General features: G+C 29.4%; 1 protein-coding gene across 1 annotated transcript; it reads left to right on the forward strand.

Annotated features, from left to right (window-relative positions):
• The first annotated feature begins 181 nt into the window (after positions 1-181).
• Positions 182-9,972, forward strand: Ir25a (ionotropic receptor 25a). Its single transcript, XM_074239707.1, has 5 exons — positions 182-487; positions 2,558-3,717; positions 5,793-6,634; positions 9,083-9,421; positions 9,500-9,972. The coding sequence occupies exons 1-5, from the start codon at positions 376-378 to the stop codon at positions 9,858-9,860; spliced, it is 2,814 nt and encodes a 937-aa protein (XP_074095808.1). The 5' UTR covers positions 182-375; the 3' UTR covers positions 9,861-9,972.
• Positions 9,973-15,460: the final 5,488 nt, after the last annotated feature.

The following is a 15,460-nucleotide window of genomic DNA, read 5'->3' on the forward strand; positions in this document are numbered from 1 at the left end:
AATTTTCTAGGCAAAAGCACATAGAAAGAAAGGTGGCGGAAAGTAGGACAAAATGACAAGGAAAAAAATGAGTTCCTGCATACTGGTAGAGGTACGTGTCATTTAATAATACGTTAATAAAATAACAATTGTTGGGTAAATAGGAGAGTAGTAATAGACACGTCAGTACGTCAGCCGAAGGACTACTGCTGATAGGCTCAGAGAAGGCTGCCTCGGAAAAAAAAGGCAAAGTGGTGGATTGATTGGGTCATCCCCGCAGCAACCGATGGACAAACACGATCAAGCTGGACATCCTGTCAGCAGGGACTCTGGTTTTCGATGCTCAGTCAGACCGAGTATTTCAATGAGACTTGATGTTCATGTCTATTGACCATCATGAGTAATTGGTATTGGTGGAATTTTATTCTGACTTTTATAGTCGCCGATTGTTCAGTGGTATTCGCCCAACAAAACCAGCAGCCAATAAACCCCAGGCCGCTCAATCTGTGTATGTTACCTTTTTTTTTAATTAATTTGTCTTTTTTTTATTGTTATTACGACTCGAGGAACTTTATTGATTTTTTTTTCGCTATTAAGCCTTCGTGTGAAAGCTTGCTTTAATTCAAGGTCACTAAGTTTTATTTAATTAAATTTGAAAAATTTTTAAACTTTAAAAAATTTATAATAATATTTTTTTTATAATTCTATATGATTTTTTATAATCATTTTATGTAACTAGAAAATTATACAGAGCTAAGTATGCTTTTATGTAATTTATATTGAAACTTTAAAGGTAACAGGTGATCGATAAATATTGTATTTAATTATAAACATGTTAATATATTTCCTTTCAAGGTCGTTTTCGCGAAATCAATTTTTAAACAATCTTTACCGGCAGTAAATGAGAAAAAATTTTATATCCAAGATAGTCATGTGATAAAATCGATTTTTTTAGTGAAATTTAGTGTCATTGCAAATGTTTTGACTTGAATTTGTGCCTTTTCAAGGTTTCATATCATTCTCACCGATCATCAATTTATTATGATAATTATTTAGGCTACATTTGAAAATGCTTTCTAGATACATAATTAAGAGACTTTTCATTTGAGTTCCCACATCAATTTTTCATATATTTATATATATTATATGTGGATGATTCTCTGTAAGGACGTCTTAAATCTGCACAAAATTGTCCGACCAAATTATTTTTGATTTTATTAGAAAAAAAATTAACAAGGGCTACAAAACTATCAGCTTAATGATAATAAATACACAGCCGATTAAATTTTTGTTTTTTCGATATTTGTGTATCTTTTGCCATATAACATGACAGGGGACTGTTTTTTTTTATCAAATTGAGAAAAATCAAGCAAACTATTTCAATGCATTCAACTTTTCAAGTTTTCAATGAATATTTACATTAATTAGAATAATATTAAGACTTGTGGATCCAATTTTATAAATAAATTATAAATAAAAATAGTTGCCAGGGGACTGAGTTTCTCGTGGCCCAAAAAAATGTTTCCAGCACAAACGGTGTTTTTGACACTAAATAAAATGGCGATAAAGCGCTAACAGCCCTATGGTTATTAACTTAAGGCTAGTTAGATCCTTATAAACTTTACAAAAGGTAAAATAACACGCTGGATTTTTTTTTTTGGCTTTGAACTTCTGGCAGGGGACTGTTCTTAAAACGCCGGGGACAAACTTTGGTTTAATGAATTTAATGAAACAAATTAATTTTCGGTACTTTTTATTGAAGAAGATTGTCAGTTAACTAATTAAGTTTATAAACATTATGGACCAAATTATATATTATGGACGAATAATTTAAAATTTAATTTTAAAGTTTCAATTTTTGGAATGGGACAGCCCAGGGGATTGTTATTTCGGTAGTTTACGAATTTATAGCAAAAAAACCAAAATTTATTTCATTTTAGTTTTCAATGCTCCAAATAGAAATGTTTTTTTACTTTCGTAATAAATTTTTTTTAGTTACAAAATAACAATTTTTCTAATAAAAACATGCCTGGGACGGCAAAAAACACCCTTACAGAAAATCATCCATATATTTTATAAAATAAAATTTTGAACAACTTTTATTTGAAAAATTTTCTCATTCCTTAAATATTCTGAATTTATTTCGTAATTTTTTTGTAATAATTCAGTAAAATAATTGAAGTATTACGGTAAACATACAGCATTTGTATCGTATAAATATCGAATCTTTGCGGCATTTCCAAAAGTGCGAGGGCAGAGCCGAATAATTAAATTCAAGCCTATAAATTTCAATATAATCAGTTAAAAAATTCACCCCGAATAAAAAACATTGATCGATTCAAACCTCATAAAATTTCCAATCAAATTCAATATCTCAATTTTTCTATTTTTCTTACTCCATTGTTATCCATTCAAACGACCCCGGCGTCCAATCGATTTCGTTTAATTGAATTTAAAAATTTTCCGTTAGCACCCTGTACTCTCTAACCGCTAAACAAAGCTCCATCAAGTTTGATTTTCAATCAAATTCCCGAGCAATCCTCTCCAAAAACTAATACTCACTTCCGAACTATTCCAGTTGTGATCAACGACGAGGAGAATGACATCGGAAACAACAGCGTCAAAAATGCTTTGGTGACAATAAAAGACAAGGAGCCAAGTGTACTGGGCAACGTGATCGTAGTCCAGATAAACGGCTCGGACCCAAAAGCAGCTCTAGACAAAATCTGCACAGCCTGGGACCCAGCAGTCCGCGATGGAGGTCCAGGTGTTCCAGACTTGGTCCTGGACATCACAAGGGGAGGCTATGGTGCAGAGACAGTTTGTTCCTTCACAGCAGCAGTGGGGGTTCCAACATTCTCCGCCCAGTTTGGTCAGAAGAACGATCTGCGACCCTGGCTGGATCTGAACGACGATCAGCAGAAGTACCTGATCCAGATCATGCCTCCAGCAGATTTGATCCCAGAAGCAATTCGGCAACTTTGTTCCGACATGAACATCACCAACGCTGCGATAATCTTTGACACTGGCTTCGTCATGGACCACAAGTACAAGAGTCTTCTCCTGAATATTCCAACCCGGCACGTGATCGTTCGTGCCAAGACCACCGACAAGGAAGTCAGCGACCAGTTGCAAAGACTCAGAAACCTGGATATCGTAAACTTCTTTCTGTTGGGAAACGAAGACACCCTGATCAAGTATCTAGACATCGCTGAAATGAAGAACTTCACTGGTCGGAAATTCGGCTGGTACGCTCTGACTATGACTGAACAGCCAGAACTCAAGTGCAACAACAAGAACATCTCTGTGCTGCTCTTCGAACCAAAATTGACATCTTCCAATCAACAGCATCTCAGTTTTCTGACCAATAAAGGAATAATCCAGAAACCGTATCTAGCCTCCGCGTTCTACTACGACCTGGTCCGGGTTGGAGTAAGTGCTATGAAATCAGCGATAAAGGAAAATGCTTGGCCAAATGTACCTTCTCATATTACTTGCGATCAATATAACCGGAACAACACGCCATCGCGAGATGGATTCAACCTACTAAAGTGGTTGGTGGACGCAACCAAAAGCGGATTTGAACCAACTTTTGCAGGGTTTGCTTGGGATAAACGCAATGGCGAACATCATGCGTCTTTTGATATGAGCATCAACATAAAGGTCATTGACAATGGGAATGTTATTTTTACTACTTCGATGGGGTCATGGAGCGCCAACGTCAACTCACCTTTGAATGTAAGTCTTTTGGATAGAGTTAATGATCATCAAGGCACTGTTAAAGTCTATCATCTAGAGCCTAATGTCGAGCCGCTTGTTAGAAAAATAGTTAGAAAGCTGCTTATCGCTAATCAATTGGTTTCAATTGTCATTGGGAGCAATTATTCACGGTATGTTTATTAGAATCAGTGATGTTATTGAGATCGTTTGGGGACTTTTGGAGGCACCGATAAAAGTATACGTCCCTACCTGTAAAAATATCCGTCAAATGACTTAATAAACGCTTGATACTAGAATAGATAACCATTTGCTTAATTATTTTGGTTTCGACTGGGAAAAAATAATTTTATAAATTGAAAGGACATTTATCGCTTGAAGAGCTTACTATCAAAACGTGATTTGTAAAAAAGTAGGAAAATTCAGTTTCTAGTCTTTGAAATATATTTGGATTCAAAGATTTGATGAGTCCTGAAACGATAAAATTGAACACTTGTTTTGTCCCTGGATTTCATTATAAAGGTGTTGGATCCATTTGTTAAATAATTATTAAAAAGAGTCATAAGAAAATGTTCAATTTATCCTACAATTTCAGATGTAAATACACTGAGAAAAAAATTTAGTTCTCTGAACTACATGGCGAAAAAAAAATAGGGATTTTCCTTATTTTTGCATAGGAAAAATTCCTATGTTGACATAAGAATTTTTCCAATGGTAACATAGGAAAAATTCATTTATGACATGAAAAAAAAAATTCATTTATGACATGAAAAAAAAAATTCATTTATGACATGAAAAAAAAAATTTTTTTTTCAATTAAAAAAAAATTGAAATTGAAAAAACTCTATTCTGAAATTTTTAGGATATTTGTAGAAAATGTCAAAGTTTCATATGAAAGAAAAAAAAATTTTATCATTGAGAAATTCGGAGTTTTTTTTGGAAAATCTAAAAAATAACGATGAAGATAGGTTTGAATAATTTTTTTCTATTTTTTCCCAAAAATAACATTAAATTAAAAAAATTTTGAAAAAAAAAACGTTCCGATAAGTCAATTTTTGAGAAAGTTATGGCAATTTAAGCCACACCGTCCATAATCTGCTGGATTTTTAATTTTTTCGAAATGTAAAGCAAAATTTGAAAAAAATTTCCTCGACTTTTTTATCACAAACTGACTGTATATCACTGTTTTACTTTTAAATTATCTGAAATTGCTTGAATGAGAAAATTGTTATGTAAATTTGTAATTATTAAATTAAGTTACATAAATTTTAGTAAAAAATGAATTTTTCTCATGTCACATGGATATTTCATCATGTTAATAAAGAAAAAATTCCCATGTTAACATTGGAAAAATTTCTATGTCAACATCGAAATTCTTCCTATGCAAAAATAGGAAAAATTCCTATGTTTTTTTCGCCGTGTAGGAAAATCTAGTTAAATAGTGTCATCACTATTTAATTAGTTTTCATACTCTTAATAAAATTATTTATTACATTGAACTCTAATACGTAATTACGTAAACTATTTTGAGTTATATGTGGGCTTAATTAATAATAGTCGTCTTGATTAATTTAGAAAACAGAAAAAATAATTCGGACAGCCTGGACCGGGAATCGAACCCAGATCTTTTGGCCACGCGCCAAAAGCTCTTTCAGTTAAGCTATCTGAACCTTCATTCGTAACAACCTTTCAGTCACCTAATAACTTTTTTTTAACATGACAACAGAACAAATATAGTCCATATAACTATTTATTGATAGTTACTTCAACAAATGCATAGTTGGAGTAAATTAAAAAAAAAAAAAAAAGTTTAGAAATATTTTTATGCTTAAAATTTCGAATTATTCTACAAAATTTTTGTAAAATTTAATGAAATTAAAGATAATTTCGTATAAGTTTATAACTATGTTATCTATAACTAATTATAGTAAACGAACACAGTCTCATAAAATAACATCACCAATTAAAGTTCAAGATTCGAGCCCAACTGACATCACTTAAAATTAAAAAAAAAAAATTTCTACCTAATAAATTTTCCTACAAAATAATTTTTTCCTAGCTATAATTTATTTTTAACTATTTGTTCATAAATCCAGATTACAGCCTATTACACAGTCAGTAGCCACACAGCGATAACTAGTTTTCGTATAGTAACAGTGCAAATAGCGCCATTTATTTACATAAACGAAACAACCCATGAATGGCAAGGCTATTGCATCGACTTGTTGAAGGAAATTCAAGGCATAATGAATTTTGAATATGAATTATACGAATCTCCTGACGGAAACTTTGGAGCAATCAACGAACAAGGGGAGTGGAACGGCATGATAAAGGAGCTGATTGACAAGCATGCTGATATCGCATTAGGGACACTTTCTGTAATGGCGGAGCGTGAAAACGTGGTTGACTTCACCGTACCATACTACGATCTCGTTGGAATATCGATCTTGATCCGGAAGAAAAAGGAAGAGACATCTTTGTTCAACTTTTTGACGGTACTCAACCAAACAGTGTGGTTATGTATTTTGGGCGCCTACTTCTTCACCAGTTTTCTCATGTGGATATTCGATCGATGGTCCCCATACAGTTACCAGAACAACAGGGAAAAGTACAAGGATGACGAGGAAAAACGCGTCTTTCATTTAAAAGAGTGTCTCTGGTTTTGTATGACGTCACTTACTCCTCAAGGCGGGGGGGAAGCCCCCAAAAATTTATCTGGGCGTCTTGTAGCTGCCACCTGGTGGCTGTTTGGGTTTATCATTATTGCATCATATACGGCTAATTTGGCGGCTTATTTGACTGTGGCACGATTGGAGCAGCCTATTGAGTCACTTGATGACCTTAGCAAACAATATAAGGTCCAGTATAGTCCGATTAAGCCCTCTGAAGCTTACACCTACTTCGAACGGATGGCTGCTATTGAGCATAAATTCTATCAGTGAGTTATTTGTTTTTTATTTTGGTTTGAGTAAAAAAATTTAAGGAGGTTCTTTCGCCATCAATGTTAAATGAAAAATTTAATTTTTATCTAATAGTTAAAGTCCTTATTTATCTATTAGTGAAGTTTAGTTTATTCTGCACCGTGCAAATTTTTGGAAATAGATGTAGCTCAACAATGGTGTAAGAAAATTTCAATCAATTTAAGAAGTTCTTGGGCTAAGAATATATATTTTTGAAAATTTTCAATAACATAAATTCTTGTATCAAGAAAATTTTCTCAATAAAAGTATTTTTTTTTTTCTTAGTGTTACTCCGAAAATAATTTAAATTCCAAAAAATTCTTTTAGGAACATATCTTTTAACCATAAAAATATTAATAAGAAAATAGTTATTTATGTCATAAGGCTGTGAAGTGGCGGTTTTTTTGACAGCGACGATATTTCGATATGAGCTTAAGGTTTGCGGCGGGAAGGTTCAAAACGGTCGTAATTTTAACGTCTGAGGCGTAGCCGAGGACTGAAATTTATGCTCGTTTTCGAACATTAGCGTCACAAACATTAAAGCGAATATCGAAAAAAAGTCTTGTCAAAATCGTTACTTAACGGCCGAATGACATACAATATTTTTTGTTATTATCGCTTCATAAGTTTAACTTTTGAAGGATAGGAGGCAAATAATGACAGATTAAAATTTTATTAAGTTTCACAAGGGCAACAAAACTTAATTTTATATTAATTATCTTTTTATTAATATTTATTTATGCCGTGATTATTATTTTATTAACATTAAGTCCGCTTCATAATAAACTGCCAGCAAAGAAATACTTAGCGCCACTCAATAGTAACTGTTTAAAATTTACTCACAATCATTGGTCGGTACACTAGAATGTGACTTTTTTTCTTACAATCTCTCTCAATTTCGTCTGGGTGTACTCGAAAAGTTTGTAAAAAAAAGGAGGGGGTAAAACTTCACGGTCTAGGTCGTGCAAAAAAGACGGTATGGTAGAGTCTCTAGAAAAGAGTCCCTTTACGGACGCCGTCCAGCGCTCAAAAGTTGAACTTTTGGAGCGAGTATAACAAAAAATACTGTTTCGAACAGTAATATTCGCTACGTGAATGTCAAAAATGTTAAAGTATAATAATTAAGAATTTTGACTTTGATATTTATCATTTGGTACTTAAAAAATGATCTCATGATATGTAAATTTACCGGTCCAATTAGGAAAACGTTAGACTACCTCTCGCCACCTATCTGCTGAAGTGGAACTATTTGCTGTTTATTAAATTTATTGAACTAATATTATCAAAATATTCAATAAAATTGCGAGTACTCTAAGAATTACAGTTACTATCAGTTTGCTTTAAAGAAAATCTCTTCTCTAATAAATGCCCGGAACAATAAATGTATTTCTTTTTTTTCTAGTTGGATTCTTTTTTTCGAACCTGATAAAATTTTTTAATTGAAGCTAAAACTACAATAAATAGCAATTTTTTATAGAATTGAATAAACTGTTAGTTATTTCAATTCGGGTCGAAAAAATTAAGTTCTTTAGTATTGAAATTGAGTATTCAACTAAGAAATTTCTTTATGATCAACCAGTCTCGTTTGATCTAAATAAATTGTTTTCTCAGTGTTTAAAGTAACCTAATCAAAAGAAAAACTTATTTTTCGTAAATAATTTTCATTTATTCTTCTTTAAAAAGTTGAACTTTTGAAGTGAGTATAACAAAAAAAAATTTTCAAGAATGTTAATATTTTTTTCCGAGTCTTACGCGAAAGTCAGACTTTTTTTAACAACTTTCTCCAATTACGGCATTAAGTACCGATTTTTTATTTTAATTTATTAAATATTATCTACTGCAGTTATTGTGACTCAACTGGAGCAAAAGAACTTCCTTAAAATAAACAATTTTGACAAATATTGGAAGACTGAAAGGAAAAAAAAAATTTAAACATTATTTTGACTCATAAGTTACGCTCGAATCTTCTTAAGTAGTCTAAATAATTGTAGAAATTTTATTCCTTCGATTAATATTTGATAAATATGTCTAAGAAGATTGTGTAAAAATTTTAAACTGATCAAGAATGTATTTACTGGATCAATTTGAAATTTTCAGATAATATACTAAAAAATTACTTTCCGAAAATGCAAAAAAGTCGATTTTTTTTACTTCTAACTAGATGTAAGCCTTTAAATTTATATTTTCATGAATATTTCTACATTATTGCATCCATGAAAATTATTATACCATCTCTTATGATTTATAAAAATTTAAGTGTATTTAAATTAATTCAGTATTTATATGAATTCAATTTCATAAAATCATTAATTCTATCAAAAATTAAAATCTATAAAATTTCATGGCCCTAATTTGATAATATAATTTTTTTTTTAACAGAAATCTATTATTTCTTCTACTTAAAAAAAATTCACTTCCCATTACAGAATATGGAAAGACATGAGCTTAAATGACAGTCTATCTGAAATCGAACGTGCTAAATTAGCGGTCTGGGATTACCCGGTAAGCGACAAGTACACAAAGATGTTCAACCAAATGATAGTTGCCGGGTTTCCTAAAACAAAAGAAGAAGCTATCAACCGTGTTCGTAAGCAAGTGGATGAATACAACAACACTGAATTCGCCTTTATTGGGGACGCTACAGAAATACGGTACTTGGAAATGACCACCTGTGACTTGATTTCAATCGGCGACGAGTTTTCCCGCAAACCATACGCGATTGCCGTTCAACAAGGGTCACCACTAAAAGATCAACTGAATAATGCGTAAGTAACAATTTTAAGTTCTTCAAAACCGTAATTCATTTTAAAACAATTTAATATTTTTTTTTCACATTTTTGTAGGATATTAAAACTGTTGAACCAACGTAAACTCGAGTTCTTCAAAAGCAAATGGTGGAGCAGGAACCCCAATAGGAGAAACTGTGAAAAGGAAAGCAGCCAGAGTGACGGTATTAGTATTGAGAACATCGGTGGTGTTTTTATTGTTATATTCGCCGGGATTTTACTTGCTTGCTGTACTCTAGCCTTCGAGTACTGGTATTACCGCTACAGGCCACGTGTTAATGCTAAGAAACAGAGGAAAGCTAACGCTCAAGGCGGAACTAAGATTCCTTCTCAGCGGGTTAAGCCGACAAGGTTCAATTTGAAACCAGCGCGAAAAGCTTTCGAAGATAACGGCACTGAGTTCCGTGCGAGATTTTAAATTTTTAAATTTCCCGCGGGTGTAGTTGTGAAGGTTTTTAACCTCATCGTTGGCAAGCTTGGTGTTAATATGGCTAACTTGGAATTTTTTTGGTTATACTGTCGTGCAAGCACAAAAGTAGTCCGCAATAATCACGAAATTGAAAAATTAATATATTTTTTTTAAGTATAATTATTTTTCTGCAATAAATTCTGAGCAATCTATAAGTTTAGGTTTTCACTTAAGGGATATTTAAATTAACAATCAAAAATCAAAAGTCTGACTACCAAGAGTACCTGGGGAAAAAAGTTATATATAATTATATATAAATCATTAGATATAATTATATATAAATATATATGAGCTTCGGCCATATATAATTATATATAATTTTCATATAGTTTGAGTTTTACATAGTTATACTACAAATTTAAATAGCGCGCCACGCGCGCGCCTTAATTTTGACCAATAAGGAATCAGGTCCCATTTTTTTGCGAGTTTCGACTATTGACTAACTTCACACTCTCACATATTTTCATTGTAGGGATATATTTTTATATAATTATGATTCTTAGTATAATAATATAAAATTTTATAAAACTATGCATAATATTACATAATTATATGTAACAAATGCAAATAGGTAAATTACAATTAAATGACATTATATATAAATTTATATAAAATTATATAAAATTTTATATAATTATACAAAGTTACATATAATTTCATATAATGCCATGAAATACGCCGATTGCAATCAGATGAAATTATATACAAATTTATATAATTATACATAAATTTATATAATTATATACAACTTTACATAACGCGCGATTTTAGCAGCATTGCGCCCACAGTCCTCAACCAATCTTTATGAAATTTTTTGGGCTCATTTTATAGATCAATACTAAGATCTAGTTTGAAGATGAGCAAAATCGGCCGGTTAGTTTACGAGTTGTGAGTGTTCAAAAATTTTTTTTATTTTTAAAAAATTTTGAATTTTGTATATTTTATGGAATTAATTTTCCAGATGTAAAATATAGATGAAATTCATTAAATTTATCTCAAATTTCATTAAATTACCTTCCATCTAAGCTATTTTTCGTCTAGGATTGATAATTTTTTAAATTAACTCCGTGATTTTGAAAATTTGAAAAAACTTTTCAATGAACGTAGTTCGGTCCTTTTTCTTTAAATAATTTTTAAGCCGTAAAAGTGAGCTTGAATCTATTAAATTTACGTTAAAATTCACATGATTATTTTGATACTTTTTTCAATTTATTTCGAAGTTGGGAAAATTAAAAAAAAATCAAGAATAAATTAATTTTTAGCTTTTATCATCAAATTACTCTCAGCTGTTACAAATTCTATTTTTTGAGTAGATGTCTTTGAATATCTATTTTTTGTAGTCGGTCTCATATCGTTATTTGCAAAAATATAATAAAAAATAAATTTTAGGACATTATTGGCGCTTTTTAATTTAAAATTGTTCAAATTTTACAATCTAATTCTTAAAACTAATTTTTATAATGTCAGGTACTACTTTTTTACTTAGCACGGCAGAACACTTACAAAACATTTTTAAAAGATCTATTTTCATAAGAAATTAGATAAATATTTTTATAGAATAATACCGAAGATATTTTTATAACCGGTGACTTTTGGATCGAACAAAGTACGGCCAAAAAATACAGGGAAGAAACTACAAATTGAAAATATTTTTCTGGACGAGGTAAAAATAATAAGAATTTGTGTAAGCTCTGATAAACGAAAAAAAAGTTGCCTTATAATTTAACATAATTAAAATTTAATTGAAAAATTATGAATACTTTGATAAAAATTGTTGGATAAACATTTTTATAGTGCCTTGGCTACTTAATCCTGGAAGCGAACAATAAATAGTATTGACAGACATGAGATACCTAGGGGTTAGCGATAATCAAATTCGATTAAGTCGAGTATCATTGTGTACACTTAGTCTTAAACAAATGACCAGATAATCACAGAGTCGAGTATTAAATTTGTATCGGAAACCTAATTTCCTAATGACAGGAGGTTTTAATCTAATCTGAGATTATCATCCGTACATGAGATTAATCAAGATTCATGTGTGTGGTTGATGTTTCAATTGCTAGACTAGATTATATTGATTATAACTCTACCAGGAATTATAAAACTTATTTCATTATTTCTACTGATTGTTTCAGTTTTTTATCTTCCATTTGTTGTTAATTATTTATTTTAACGTTAAATTTTTTTTGATAAACAAAACACGAATTTTTGAAGTGGTAAAATGAACACAAAAAAATTTTTTTTATTGTGAAGAAATTATTAATGCGCACATGAATTAATTTTTTTATTTGAACTGTCAGAAATTTGGAACCGAGATTTACTTTTTAAAAAAACAATTTTATTTAATTTTTAAAATTACAAGAACTATTGCAAGTTTTGAAATTTTATATTTTGTAAAGATTAATTTTGGAATTTTAAGTAATTAAAATTAAGAAAAAAATTCTCTTGAAAAAAATGAGTAATGTAACTAGAAATTAATTTGATGAAAATTTTATTTATTAGCTGAAGAAATAAAAATTTTCTTTACACTAATTTTCTTCTTGAAAAAAAATTTTCGAGATTTAAGAAGAAAAAAATTTGGATGAAAATTTGCAAATTGATTCTCTATAATTGTTCTTTTGTAAATCAAAAAATTTTTTTTCAAGATGAAAGTCATAAAAAGAATTCTTATTTCTTTAATTAAGAAATAAAGTTATTTGATATTTTCAATAAATTAATTTCTTGTCTTAAAAATGACCATTTTTTTCCAAAAAAATTTTTAAACAAATTTAATAAATTGATATTTTGATATTTTAATAAATTTTAGAGAATGTTTTTTACTGTAATAATATGATAATTTAATTGTAGTTAACATCAATTCGTTATTTTCTTTTATGATAGATTTAACATAGATTTAATTTGCAAATAAATAATCACAATATTATATTTTCCAGCTGATCCTTTTCTGACATTAAATCTAGTTTTATAACAAAAATTATTATTCATAATAAACATGAATAGTTGAATACTAAATATTTGAATAAATAAATTTCTTCAGGCGTAACTAATCCGTAGCACAGATAATCCGATGATAATTATAAGTATTTATAATAAAATGCAAACTTTGTGAATTTATTAAAAATTGCTGTTTTATTGGCAGAGTTTTTCAATAAACAATTCATTGTTTTAATTTATAATATTGAGATTTTTGTGAGAGTGAAATGAGCGAGGAAATTGTTGATAAATGAGTAATTGAAATGTATATTGTAATAATAATAATGATGGATGATGAAGACGCTAATAAAGAATCAGATATTAAGTATCGTTTGGATTAAGTTGTAGATTTTAATTGATAGATTGAATAAAGGATAAAATATCATAGATATTATGTATTTCTGTGCGATGTGTTGTAAAAAGTTGATGTATTAATAAATTATTTTGAAAGGATATGTAATTTTGTTATTTATTTTGGAATGCATATACGAATCAGAAGTGATTGCTAATCTTTTAGATATTTATATAGGAGACTTTCTTTAGATATAGTCACTCATCACGATATCTCTGGAACTATAAGACCTAGAGACTTTAAATTTAACAGGAATATTCCTTTCGCCGAGTAGAGGTCAGCTAAGAACGGATTTTACAAAATTCCACCCACAAGGGGGGGTTGCGGGGGCGTTAATAATGAAAAATTCCCGTTTTTAAACTATAGCTCCTATCGACTCCAAATTTGGTAGGAATCTTCTGTAAGAGATGTAGAAAAAGTCTATGGGCAAATTTTACGATAGCTCATCTCACAAGGGGTTTACGAAGGTGAGTGGTAACATTAAAAATTTTTAATTTCCATGCTATAGCTCCTATAGACTCCAAATTCTCATTTCAAATTTTTTTCTTCGTGTCAATTATTATTCATTTTTGAAAAAAAGTCACGCAAACATTATAACGATTGCACATTTGAAGTTACAATAAATATTAGCTGGAATAATTACATGGATAAATGGTATATGCTAATTCGATGAAATTTGGAATTTCTGAAAGTCAAAACAATACTCTAATTAAATTTCAAATTTAGATCTAAAAATACAATTCTATAAAATGCCCAGCGAAGCGGGCGGGTAACAGCTAGTAAAATATATAGGCTGCCGTAGAATTTATGGAGAAATTAAAATTATAAAATCGTAGAAAATTTTTAAGTTACCTAGATTTAAATGGCAGATTTTTTTATTTATAAGACCTGCATTTTCTTTAACTGAATCTTATAATGCTCATTAAAAATTTTTTTTTTCTCATCAATTATAATTTATTTTTATAAGAAAGACACGGGAGTGTTATAATGATTGCACATTGAAAATTACAATAATATTATCTAGAATAATATTTGAAGAGAAATTTTCTAATTCATGATCTTACATTTGAATTTAGAATTAGTTTTCGATTTTTTACAATCCTTGACAAATAATTTAATAAATGAGAATAGACTAACTATCCAACGAAGTAAAGGGACGATAATTCATTTATCCAAAGACACTGGTAGTGTCTCACGCCAAGTATATGTTCAATATATATAATATGTGTGTAAGCGTAGAGGCGTGAGACTACAGTGTCTCTATTCTCCTATTAACTTAAACGTCAACATAATCTCATAAAATTTTTAATTTCATATTTTTAATTACTGCATAGAAATATCAACACTTCATAAAAGGAATTATAATTTTATTTGTTAGTTAAATTTATTTATTAATTTTGCGTTAGACATAATTGATATAATGTAAAATTATCTTATTTTGCACCCGTGAACTAGGTTATTGTAAGATATTAATTCAAATATTAAAAGAATAAAGATAATTTTGTAACAAGCATATTTTTTTACTTAAAAAAGAATTTTATAGTGAAATTGGATGTGATCTGAAAATGTTCGACCTGTTTTATTCGTCTAGTTTAAATGATTTTTGTAATTAATTCCATGATTTTGAAAATTTGAAAAAATTTTTCAATTAACGTATTTCGGTTTTTTTTCTTAGTAAAATAAGGCCTATTCACAAGGTTTTTGAGAAAATTTAATTTTGTGTTTGTTTATGGTGAAAATTACCATTACTCCATTATATTTTATAGGTAATGTATTAATTTAATAAATAATAGTTTAAAAAAACTAAAAAACACGCTTTTTATAGAAAACTGAACTAAAAAAATAGAAAATAAGTTTTAATAAATTTAAATTAAGAATAGTGTTAAAAATTTCAATAAATGTAATTAATAATAGTGTAAATAAAAAAAAATGTATTTTATTTTTAAAAAAGCGTGGGGTGCATAGGTCAATAGATATAAATATTTTATCGACAGATATGAGTAGAGTGAATATCATTTTTAGAATATCTTAAAAAGCACCCCATGCGATATTTAAAATAAAATTCATTTTTTTTTATTTATACTATTATTAATTACATTTATTGAAATTTTTAACACTATTCTTAATTTAAATTTATTAAAACTTATTTTCTATTTTTTTAGTTCGGTTTTCTATAAAAAGCGTGTTTTTTAGTTTTTTTAAACTATTATTTATTTTTTAC

Source organism: Cotesia typhae, unplaced genomic scaffold (genome assembly GCF_013202065.1).
Source record: "Cotesia typhae breed Kobodo isofemale line unplaced genomic scaffold, CoteBio_Ctyphae contig_26, whole genome shotgun sequence".
NCBI lineage: Eukaryota > Metazoa > Arthropoda > Insecta > Hymenoptera > Braconidae > Cotesia > Cotesia typhae.